At 43.2% G+C, this 12,465-nt stretch overlaps 1 protein-coding gene across 9 annotated transcripts in view; it reads left to right on the forward strand.

Annotated features, from left to right (window-relative positions):
* Window positions 1-12,465, forward strand: part of PHACTR2 (phosphatase and actin regulator 2) — a 240,555-nt gene that overhangs the window by 174,014 nt on the left and 54,076 nt on the right. For 8 of the 9 annotated variants that reach the window (XM_032485064.1, XM_032485059.1, XM_032485058.1 and 5 more), the window contains one exon: window positions 10,035-10,115. The exons of the other annotated variant lie outside the window; for it this stretch is intronic. In XM_032485064.1, coding sequence (XP_032340955.1) covers window positions 10,035-10,115 — 81 coding nt within the window. The remainder of the gene's footprint in view (window positions 1-10,034; window positions 10,116-12,465) is intronic. 9 annotated transcript variants of the gene reach the window in all.

Raw genomic sequence — 12,465 nt, forward strand, 5'->3', positions numbered from 1 at the left:
CAATGATAACTAGTCCCTGTTGAGTTTTTCCTGTGTGCCAGTTGCTGTATTAAATGTTTTAAGTCTTCCCAGGGACTCTGTGAGGAGGTTGCTATTATAATCCTCACTTCACTTATGGGTAAACTGAGGCACAGAAAAGTGAAATAACTTGCCCTAGGTCCCAGGGCTTGTGAGTAACTTAGCCTGTATTTGAACCTCGGAAGCCTGGCTTGAGTATTCATTCCAAACCCCTGTCCTGTGCTGCCTTCTAGATCAATAAGCATGTCCAGGTTAGAATATTGTCAAAGGGATACAGACATGTCTATGGAGAAAATGGGAAGTAGCGGAGAAGACTGCCTAGTATCTTTGAGGTCCCTACTTTGTGTCAAACACTTTTCAAGATATTTTAATCCTTCTAATGTCCATCCAAGTTAGGTTTTACTGCCTCTTTTCATATGCAGAAACTAAGGGATGAAGAAGTTTAGAAGCTTGCCTGTGGTCCCCTGCAAGTTGCAAGGCCTGGATTTGAACTCAAGATGTATTTTCAAAAGGGCTAGAATATATATTTCCATTTTCTAGCTTTTTCAGTCTTCAAGAAGAATGATGACACCCTGATATCGCCTGTGTGATCAGAAATTTTGAACAGAGTGGAAAGAGAGAGTACTGGAAGGGAGCATGATGTCAAAGTGGGAAGTTAGCATTGCCATCAAACTTGGAAAGTTACAGTCCCAGTTACAGTGAAACGGTACTTTTTCCCAAACGCCAAACATTTTTTTGGTGTTTGGCCTTGGAAAATAAGAGCTTTAATGAAGCTACTCTTGGTCCTCTCACTGCTGGGTAAAGCAGAAATCAGCTGTTGTTTATCCTTCCTGGTTTGGTCTAGACCTGGACCAGTTTTACCAGAGAAAGACTGTCCTTTACAGATACTGTACATTCTGTTGTGCAGGCAAGATAGTAGGTATCAGAGTGGAATGTTTAAAATGCTAGGAGCACAAACTCTTTAATCACCTTAAGAAACCTGATCTGATTCTATATGTATGTGAAAGTAAGCAATGTGGGTTTGGGGGAACGCCTACTGAATCCTCTTAGACTGGTTACTCACACCTGTTCATTCGAGGTGGTAATGTATGGTTCATGGGTTAACTAAACAAAACGGGTGTTAAACACTTGAAACTAAAATAATACTGTAAGGCAGTTATACTTTAATTTTTCTTAAAAGCAGGCTGCTAAAGATGATAAGTAACCCCCTCAAAAAAATTTGGCCGGAACTATGAATCATTTCAGATGCCTTTCATTCTGGGCAGTAAAATCTGATATGTGAATGAATGGGAATGCCGTAGTTTTGGATAGTTGAGCATTGCTCAGGTCTCTGCCATACCCACTCTTGCTTGTTATTCGGCTGCCTGATCAGCGGTGAAGTGGGATACTATCTCATTTTAATCCACATTGTTGAGTCCCTGAGATGGATAGGGCTCTCCTAGAGCAGATCATGGGGAAGGAATCAGCTCTCTGGAAGCTTCTCTAATGGGTATGTTTATGCTCTTCTAGTTTGAAAAACCTCTTCACCATTCAGGGCTGGGATTCGTTTTTCCGTCAGTTCTCTATCCTGTTCTGAGTGGGAAGTTAAGAGTTTAAGAGTTTAAATACTCTAAGGATGTTTATCATTATCTTTACTTCAAAGGTCTGTGCCTTTTGTGGTCTCACCCTGCTTTGGGTTTACTATCTTTGAATGTGAAGAAACAAGAAATGGAAACACCCAGACTCTTCATCAAGCGAGATGAACCCAGAGCCCGTCTAGTGCGTTTCTGCCTTTCTTGAGTTTACGAGAATCAGACTGGGAGAAGGAAAGACAGGCAGTGTTTCACGTAGCTCACAAATCCTGGCCTCTAATTACTCTCCTGAGGTTGCTTGTACTTCCTGACCCATCTGGGATCGGGGACTTGCTCATTGTTCTAGTCCCGAGCCTTCATCCCTGGGGAATAAAACCCATGAGTCCCCTTGGATGGATTTACCATGGCTGTCCCCAGCCCGTTCCCTCTGGACACAGCAGTGATTTCAGCTGCTGTTGCTGTTGTTACAAAGCAAAGACCATCACCTCTTCTCCCCTCCCACCTCAGCTTTTCCCGTCACCTCTGTCACTTGAAATTGTGGAAGTATTGATATATTGTTCAATGAAAAAGAATGACGCTGAACAGTTTGTAAAACATCCTACCTTGTATGTAAAAAGGGAAAAATTAAAATGAATGTTTAGGGGTGGGTATAGCTCAGGAGTAGAACGCGTTCTTAGCATGCACGAGGTCCTGGGTTCAATCCCCGGTACCTCCAGTACCTCCATTAAAGGGAAAAAAAAAAAAAACAATGTTTGAATTTACCTAAGAAAGTCTGGGAGGATATACAAGACACTAATAAAAGTGGTTGGTTGCTTGTGGAGTAAGGGTGAGGTTCCGTTTAAATAGGTGGGAGATCAGGGTGAAAGCCAGTGGGAGAAAGGGAAAGTGAGATTTTCCACCATATCTGTTTATAATTTGAACTATGAGGATGCATTACCATCTAAAAATTGCCCATTTAAAAGTAATTGTAAGAAGATTCTGGAAAATGTATGTGGCCTCTTTAAGCCTCAGTATCCTTATCTATTTGTGAGAAATAAAAATAACTGAGTAGCCTGTCTTTCAGGAATAGTGGGAGGACTAAGGAGAAAATACATTAAAAATGCTATCTAAGCACCAAACTGATGGCTGATGACTGTCAGGTCTTTGGAGGAAATTGTGACACTGATTTCCCAAGAGGAAGGGACATAGATCTTTGCATCTTCCTCTTTCTGAGGGCTCGGTCAAGTCTCAAACTCTTGAGGTGGGAAAAAAAGGATCTGTGTGGTTCTTCTTTCACATTCCTGCCTTGAAAACCTAGAGAATCTTTGACCTCTGCTGGAAGAAAATTCAGTGTTAAAAAGCATCGATGTAACACCATTTTTGATTAGTCAGAGCTTTTCGCTGTTAATGAGTAGTAACAAACTTAAGCACACAGAGATTTTATTGGTTCACGTAACTGAGAAGTCCAGGGCAGACAAGCTTCAGGCATGGATGGATCCAAGTCTTTAAAAGTTGAGGTTATGAATCGGCCTCCTTCTTTTGAATCTATATTCCTCTGTATTGACTTTCTTTCCTTTTTTTTTTTTTAAGTTAGTGTCTCCTCTTATGGAGGTAAAGTGACTGACTACTAGAAGTCCTAGGCTCCTATTCAGCTGGTTTTAACAGATCCAGAAGAAAGAGAACACCTTCTTTTCCTGTTGTTCCACCAGGATTCTTGGGCCTGAATCCCACTGGTGGAACTCAGGCCCAGCCCACCTCTGAACCAGTCGCCAACTCCAGGACGATACTGGGCTCTGTCTGGATAAGCCTGGGAGCCCTGGAGCCCAGGGAGGGGGTTAGCCTCGCACAGAGAACACAGACTAAGAGAGGGGGAAGGTGGTTTCTTAAAGGCTAAATATCAGGAGGGCTGTTTAAAAATAAGCAGAGAAGGTAGAAAAGGTTGCTAGACATGTCTCCCTCTTCCCTGCAAAAATAAACTAAAAACTGAAGTGCACAATATCTGCTTGGTGTGAGATGTGGTTTCTGGCAACATGGAGATGGGGTGACACACAGGACATCCCTCGTAGGGCTTGAACTAGAGTCATGTGGATGTGCAGCTGTGTACACAGGGAGCAGCGGAAAATGCAGTAAGTGCAGCAACAGAAATAATAGTACTAGCCAACACTTACTCAGTGCTTTCCCTCTAGATGCTAGTCTAACATTTACTCATTGTAACTCATATAATCTCCAGAAGACCCGGAACGTAGCGGCTGTTACCCCATTTTGTAGATGAGAAAGCTGAGGCACAGAGAAGTTATTTAAAAGTGCTGTAGGAGCGTAGTTACTCTGGATTCTACCAGCCCTGGTGAGATCGCCGTACAGGGGGTGCTGTTTGAAGAGGACTTAAATTCTAGAAGGATTTCAGCAGAGAAGGAGAGGGAAATAGCCTGATTCTAGGAGAAAGAAACACGTGAGGGGATGGAGCAGAGGAAGGGTTTAGGAAATGGCAAGAAGTAAAGTTTGACTTCAACATTGGGCTTGTGCAAAAGTGAGATGAAAAAAAAAATGCGGGAGGAAGAATGGTTCATTGGGACCAGTTGCAAAGCTTGGCCACTGCTCTGAGGAGCTGGACCTGATCTGGAGTCTAGGATTTTTGGGCAGGGGAGTGGCACAGATAAACAAGAAAATGGCCAGACCCCTGAGTGTTTTTAGAGGGAGCTGTTGGCTTTATTTCTTCTCCTTACATTCTTGAGATGTTTTGGAAGGTTTTTGTAAACGTCCTGTTGGGTGGCATTTTGGCAGTTGTAGTTCTTTAAATGACTTAGCTAAGCCTTAGTGAAGAGTCCATTTCTTGCCATTCTGTCTTCTGGAACGACCACTGAGGAGAGGTAAAGCAAAGCCAGGCTCTTATAGAGCACTTTCAACACAAGACAAGCAGGTCTCTGTTTCTGTCACAGTTTCACAGTAAGGCCATTCAGTACTCAGAACCAAGAAGATAACATGGTCTGCTTATTTAATGGTCTTCTATTTGCTCTCCTATTTTGTTCCGACATTAAGCGGTGTTAGAACTGAGAATTAGGACTCTCTTTCCTCGCCAAAGGAAAACACAAGTGGCTTGTTGACGGCAAGATTTACTCTCACAGATCCTTCCAGAGTAATATAAAATCTTGGCCATGCGGCCCCAGAAAGGAGCTGGCGGTGTACGCCCCAGCCTCCTCCCCTGAATGCAGGCTCCGTGCCCAGAGGGACATCATGAATCACTTATAATTTATGATGAGCCCAGTCGTGTACTACGCCCGGCTAGTTGGCTGGTGTCTGTCCTCTACACACTGTGACTTCCCTTCTTCAGAGCATACAGAGGCTTCTTCAGATGAGCCACAGGATGGAGAGCCAAGGATTTTCCCTCTGGCTGGCCCAGCCCAGCAGTCGATGGGGGAGAAGACTGAAGACTCTTGTTCTTAGAGTTCTGCCATGGGCCTCACTTGCTCTCTCTGAGATTGGAGGTGGGGAAGGCGCAGAAAACAAGACCATCATCATTATCAGCCTGTTTTCTTTTATTCTTTTTTTTCAACAAGTACATACATTTTCTGAGTGCCAACAACCTGCAAAGCGCAGCAGGAAATGAAACAGAGTTTTGGTTCCCATGGAGATCATGCTCACACTAAGTAGTAGGTCCCATGTCAGAGGGCATGACAGATTTTACAGGTTAAGAAGAAGGATAAAGAGCGGGAGGGGAACAAGCTACTCTGCGGCAGGTGTGCAGGGAAGGGACCTCTAATAAGGTGAGCTGTGAGCAAAGACTGGAAGGAAGTGATGGAATGAGTCTTGAGGGGGAATGAAGCATCTCATCCCGGGAAGGACAGAGGCCACCAGGCAGGGGTTGGCCTCAGGTGAGAAGCAGCAGGGGCTGGAGGGACTGGAGCAGAGAGAGGCAGGATGGAGTGTCCAGGAGAGGATTGGGTAGCAGGAGGGCCCACCTGGGGTGGGGGCATCGCAGAGACCATGCCAGGGAGCTGAGCTATTATTCAGTGTGAGCTGGACAGCCATTGGAGGTTTTTTGAAGATCGCTCCTTCTCAGATACTTGAAAAATCCAAGTGTGAGTATGAAGTAAGGAAAATGGGGCACAGTGCTTCCCTCACTTCTTAGAGAGAGTATGAGCTGCTGTAGTCAGGCCCGAACTGTCAGAACTCTTATTCACCCATGTGGAGGGTGAAACAGAAACCATCGTTTTGCACAGATAACGAAACTGGCAAGGATGTGGAGAAAAGGGAACCCTGGTACACTGTTGGTGGGAATGTAAATTGGTGCAGCCACTGTGGAAGACAGTGAAGGGTCCTCAAAAGACTGAACGTAGAACCATATAATCAGCAATTCCACTCCTGGGAATATATGCAAAGAAAACGAAAATGCTAATTAAAAAGATACATGTGCCCCAATGTTCATAGCAGCGTTATTTACAATAACCAAGATATGGAAGCAACCTTGTTGAAGTGTCCATCAACAGAGGAATGGATAAAGAAGATGTGGTATATCTCTACAATGGATTATTACTCAGCCATAAAAAAAGAATGAAATTCTGCCATTTACAGTGTGTAGATGGACCTAGAGGATATTATGCTTAGTGAAATAAGTCAGAGAGAGAAAGACAAATACAGTATGGTATCACTTATATGTGGAATCTAAAAAATAAAACAAATGAATATAACAAAACAGAAACAGACTCACAGAAATAGAGGGTAAACTAGTGGTTACCAGTGTGTGTGGGGGGGGGGGGCAGGACAGGAGTAGGGGATTAAAAGATAGAAACTATTACGTAGAAAAGAAATAAGCAACAAGAATATATTGCACAGCACAGGGGAATCTAGCCATTATGTTGTAATAACTTTAAATGGAGCATAATCTTTAAACATATCAAATCACTATGTTGTACAGCTGAAACTGATGCAATTATGTACATCAACTATACTTCAATTAAAAAATGGGGAAGGGGGGAAATCACGGTTTTGCTTGACCTCAGTGTAAAAATCACACCTGCTTTTTCAGTTAGGATAAAAGTGAGTAACCATGAGCCATTTACTCAAGTGGCAGCAATACTCCTCATGGACACCCGGCTCCTACATCCAGTGGTCTGTGCCCTGCTGAATCTCTTCCCCAGAAAGATTTTGGTTATGCCACAGCTGTGAGTGAGACACCCCAGCATTACTGCTGCTGCTGCTGCTGCACAGATCAGTGTGAGCTTTACCTTTTAATCTGTGTTTTTTTTTTTGCGTTGGAACGAAAATCGGAGGGTTTTGCGCTGTGGGAACCGTGGGCTTGACTAATGGGCCAAAGTTACAGGAAGTGAGTGATTTTGGCTCCTTATGAGGAGTACCTTCCTGAAAGTGAGGATGGTGGAGAACTGGGGTGGGCTCTGCCATAAAGGGACCCTCCTGCCTCCAACGTCCTCAGGCAGGTGAGCCCAGCTCTGGAATGTTCCTGAAAGGACTCCTGCTTTGTGAGGCACGTTGGACTCGAGTGACCTCTCCGATTCATTCCAGCACAGAACACTTCTGAGCGTATGAAAAAGCGTCCAGTGAATGTGTTCTGCAAACAGACAGACACTCTATAAACATGAGGCACATAGTTTTAAAGATGAAGAGTACGGTACTTGTTCTGGGAGAGCGGCGGCTGGAGCTTGGTGCCCCGACAGCATACCTTCCATGTTTAGTGGCCTGCAGTTTGTTCCCCTTGGCCCAGGACACAGTTATCTGCATTATGTGTTAAAAATGCCCTCAGCCAAAGACCAAACAAATAGCCGAAGGCATTTTCCTCTCTGGGCCTCTGTATAGGAGGCAGAGCAAAGAACAAAGCTGTCGGGTTTGATTCTTGGCAGGAAGCCAAGCTGCCGCTTCAAAGCTCCAGGATTTACAGGGAAGAAAGAGGAGGGCTATTTAGCTGAGATTAAGTTAGAATTAAGGCAACAGAAAACTTAACACTAAAACTAAAGCATCCTCTGGGATCTATAAGGAAAGGGCAGAAACCACAGCGGGGTACGTTCCGGGCTCTCCGATGGTTTTTTTGGTGCTTTAAAGGTACCCCAGCAGAGATTACACAGTGGCCTTGATTAACAGTCTAGGATCACATAGTGTTTGAGATGGACACACCGTCCTTTAGCGATCATTGAATCTCATCCCTCAGTTTACAGGTAATGGATCAGAGGCCTTGGAACTTGAAGACACTGCCAAACGGCACACAACTGGTTGTGGAAGTTGTGGGACTAGAATCCAGGACTTCTGACAACTGTTGTGTGTTTTAGGCCACTTGACCAGAGCAGCAAACAATGAGGAGTCCTGTTTCCTAAGATCCAGGGGCAGGCAGCCACAAAGACCATGTTCTGATTTAGCAGTGCCTTCAGTTTCCCTGAATGTGGGCTCGTTCTTGTGCCCAGGGTCGCCTGCATCCTCCAGCATCACGGCCTGGAGTCCCTGGGTCCACCCCCAGGAGTCAGGGCTGAGACCTTGCAAGAGGTCTTCAGAGGCTGGCCTTCCCTCGGAGCCCGGTCAAACATGAATGGGTCTGAACGGTCCTCGGGAGACTGGTGGTCAGGGTGCTTCTGAACCACCTGCACGATCTCAGCATTGTGGGTGTCATTTGGTTTCCCGTGCTGACAGGGGTTCCCTCCTCTTTGACCAAAGTCTGAACACGTTGAAGCTGTATATAAGTAACAGCACTCTTTTTAAATTGAAGAGCGGCTCCCGCTGGCCCCCCACACCCAGTTAACTTTGTCCTTAGCAATCACCACCATTTAAGTGAGCCGTTGTCACTTGCTTTTGGAAGTGACGGTGGAGTCGGTGTGGGTGAGTGACGTAAAGGAAGAGGGGGGCTTCTGCGTGTGTCTCCATGTGAACTAACGAGATGCTAATTGTTCTTTTGACCTTTAATTCATTCACTCACTCACTCACTCATTCGTTTTCTTGTTTGTTTACATCCTGATTCTAGCCACAAAAAAAAAAGTTTGACGAAACTTAAGAACAAAGAGCACATATGCTATAAATAAAATGTAAATGAAGTCAGGTCACTGAGAAGGAGGAAACAGATTCATGAATTGTCATATGAAATCTGTGATAAATACCGAACTTTACTCTGACCTTCCTGGCAAACAAAATACACATGTCCTAGTTACCAGAAAGGGGAAAAAGTTCCAATTTCTTCAAGAGAGACTAAGTGTTGCTATTCTGGGGCTCATGTCATTGCTTAACACTAAGCTCCTGGCCCAAGACACGCCCCTCCTTCCCTCTCTCTCCCCTGAAGTGTCCTTGCTCAGGCCACCTGGAGCAACTCCCTCCCCCCAAAAAAAACATGCTCTTAGAGCTATCACGAGCTCTGTTAATGTGTGTCAGGGTATGGCTTGAGGTGATGGGGTTTCGTTTGGGTCTTGAAACTATGTAGTCAAGGGTGACTAGGATTTGCAGATTATGAAGCCAGAAGTAGGAATTTTAGGGAGAGTTAGAATCCAGTCCTGCTGTGGCTACCCACTCTCCACCTGTGTACCTTTCCTTCTCCCCAAAGAACCCCTTCTATGGCCCTGTTTTGTATGTCAGGGTGCTTTTTTGAACAGGGCATCTGAAGAGAATAGTTTGGCAGAGCACACCTTGAGGAATGTTGGCTCAGAGGATTAGCAGGTGGTATGACCTTGTATTTCACGTTACACCCCTTGGCCCCTGGAATTGGGGAATGGAGCTGGTGGTTATGTAGACCTACAAGGTTTAGGACCTAATATTATACACATCTAAGGTGAATACTACTGAAGTCCCACCCTGAGCTCCTGAGCTCCATTCTGAAGTTGTACCAGGAATTTAGATTTCTTCCGGCAGAAGAAAGCATCAGTGTTGAAATTCCCATCCCCTTACATGCTATGAAAGCATGAATTAGCTTCATCCTCCCAAGACTTGGGATTTGTCGGCGGAGACACCAGAACACTCTAGAGCTTGTGAGTATGCAAGAGTTACAGAAATGCAAGAAGAATTACAGAAATCTGATTTGTTGGACTTTTGAAATAGATGGTGTGAGAAAGAAAACACTAGAAAAGTAGTCCTGGGATTCAGATGAGTTATGTGTGTGTCGACTGAAAGTTTGTTTTTCATGTAAGCATACGTATCCTCTACATGCGTTGAAACATTCATAGAAGGCTGTGTTTTAGAATGCGTCATAACTAAAGAAAGGAGTATTTCAAAGCAAGAAGCAGCCTTGGTGCTGCACAGTTGGTATGAGATAATGTGTCTGAATATCCTCATTTGGAAGACAAGGCACAGTGGCTCAGCTTCTGACCGTGGGCTGGCGTCGTTTGCCCTGTCCTAAACAATGTTGGCTCCAATCCCATGGTTTGAACAACTGGGGTTTGAGCCCTCAGGTGAACAGAATGAATGTGCTCAATTCTACTTGGGATGTTTTTCATAATTACTTTAAGCCATGACTTGATTCTTACTTGTGCTTATTCTTTTTAAAAGTATTAGAAAGGAAGATTTCTACAAGACAAAGTAGAGAGGAGCTGATAAGAAGGGGAGTTCTTAAGGAATTGCCTGATCAAGGTGAGGAAATTAATCATACGTTTCAAATAATGTGATCCTTCATTCTTTGGCCTTTCTTTCCTTTTCTTTTGAAATTTAAGATGATCATGGTCTTTGGGAGATTAAACAGTGGGTACCACACTCCGAGCATCTTGCTTTAATTCGGGATGCCTCTGTGTGCTACAGAGAATCTAAAGTATTCTAGGGAAGAAATTCAATGGCCTTTTGGGTGAGTCCCTCGCCATATGTTACCCTAAACCGAAAGCTTTACAAAGCTACTCTGGCTGGAGATACAGATAAGATACAGACGCTTACGTGACTTCCCTGTTCTTGAGCTTCAGTCTTTCTTATGAGCAAACTCAGTTGTTTGAGTAAATTCAGTTTTAGCTCAGCTCATGCCTTTTGGCTTCTTACGTCCATCAGTAGAAGAAGAGAGAGAGAAGAGAGATGGTAAACATGCCTCTTGTCCTTTATACTCTAGAATACACGTGTGCAAATGTACAGGCAACAAGGCACGAGTGAGCAAATTAAATTAACCTGCGTTACGCATTCTCTCAAGTCGTTTTCCCAGCATTGTTCTCTTTTCATTTCTTTGGGTTTGCTTGTTTCTCACCTTTTCACTAACAATGATTATTTCTGACTGTTTTTTCCCTCCTTCTAACTGTCCCTTTCCTCCTCTGTCCTCCTCCCAAGGGGGGATTCTTGCTCAAAAAGAAAAGGATTAGATGGAAACTGAGTTAGATTCTCAAAAGAGGATACCAAGATTGTTTTTTTTTTTCTCCAAATAAATAACACCAAATAACTTTCATTGCTTCCACCACTATAAAACTAAAGGAAATTTTTGTTGCAACGCTGTTGATTTACCTCTTGCCTTCTCCCACTCCACCCCCCTGAACATTTACTGGGGTAAGATATTATTATTGTACTTTTATGGGCACAAAGAAAATGCTATTAATTTGGAATTGAAATATGAGTGCTTCTCTTTTCCTGATATATGTTTCTTGCAAAGAGCTTAACGTCTTTTGGCATTTACTACTTATAAATCCAAATGACACACTTTTTCCAACATTAGATTAATTCTAGAGTGGAGCTAGGAGATGCTTTACTGTTTCACTCTTGCTTCAAAGAAAGTAAAGTCTGGAGTGAATAATGCCACTTTTCTTGAGCCCTCGCAATTTTAGGTGTTTTACTTCAGTTTCTGGCCAATTATACTTTTCTCACTCCATTTTATGAATGAACTTTAAGTATTCCCTAATTTTTTTATTACTTTGAAGCTATTCATTTTCTACCTGAAACTTTTAGAAATAAAAAATGTACATCTTTAACATTTTTGTACCTGAAGATGGACTTCTGTATCAAAGCTTGCCCCCTCTCACATCTCGCTGGAGGTGGCAGAGAAATTACGTGTCCACTGAAAATTCAGCGCTGGGCAATCACCTTTATGGGGTGATATCCTTTATTTGGAAACATTTTAAAGAAAGAAAAAAATGGAAAACTTATGATTGAAATTGTTAATGAGTCTAAAGATAGAGACTAAAGATCACTTTTTTAGCCCATTAAAAGTGTAGCTAGAAACTAAAAACAAGGGGCAGTGGTCAATTTTAAAAAATATTTAGAATTGCTTGATTTTTATTTTGCCTAATCCGTTAAACTATTTGCAAGATGGATTACAATCTCATGTACTTACTTTCTGGAAATCTTGACTCTATTTGTTCTTTTTTATTTGATGTTTGCAGACTGAATATTAAAAGTTTTAAAACAGAAGATAACCATCTTAAGCGAGGAGGGGTAGGTTTAGTGTTTGGGAAGTCATCAGTTACTGAGTTTTTCTTTACACTTTTTGCATGGTCCCTATATAGAACTATAGAAATTACGTAATATTTAGAAGTTCTCTTTGAGGCTAATTGTAAATAGAGTCCTTCCCCTCTTTCAGCCAAGAAAGAGAAAATAGTTTTCTGTCATTCTTCCAAAAACAATTATCTTGAGAATTTCGGTCTGTTTTCAGCTTTAGACAGAGACTGGACGCCGCTGTGCGTGGTGACAGCCTCCTCCCTTCTGCCAGCAAAGGTCCATTCTTCGCCCTGATGTGCTTGGCCTTGCCTGAGCTCTTGACAGTACTTGTCAGTTATGCCCTTTGTTCAGTGGAGCAGACAGGCTTGTAAAATCGCACCAGCTACCCTGGGTTTGACCTCGTCCCATCCCACCCCACGCCTCGACTCCCAGCCATTATTACTCCTTTTAGATGAGCTTTTTCACACCAAGCCCTAATTTTAATGTAAAAATTTTGTGATTTGTCTTCTCTCCTGAGAAGTCCTTGGTCTAGTCCAAGTTTAGTCCTTAACTTCTGGTTCTTTCCTTCTGCCTTCTCCCT

The sequence above is a fragment of the Camelus ferus genome, chromosome 8 (assembly GCF_009834535.1).
Source record: "Camelus ferus isolate YT-003-E chromosome 8, BCGSAC_Cfer_1.0, whole genome shotgun sequence".
In the NCBI taxonomy this organism is placed as follows: domain Eukaryota; kingdom Metazoa; phylum Chordata; class Mammalia; order Artiodactyla; family Camelidae; genus Camelus; species Camelus ferus.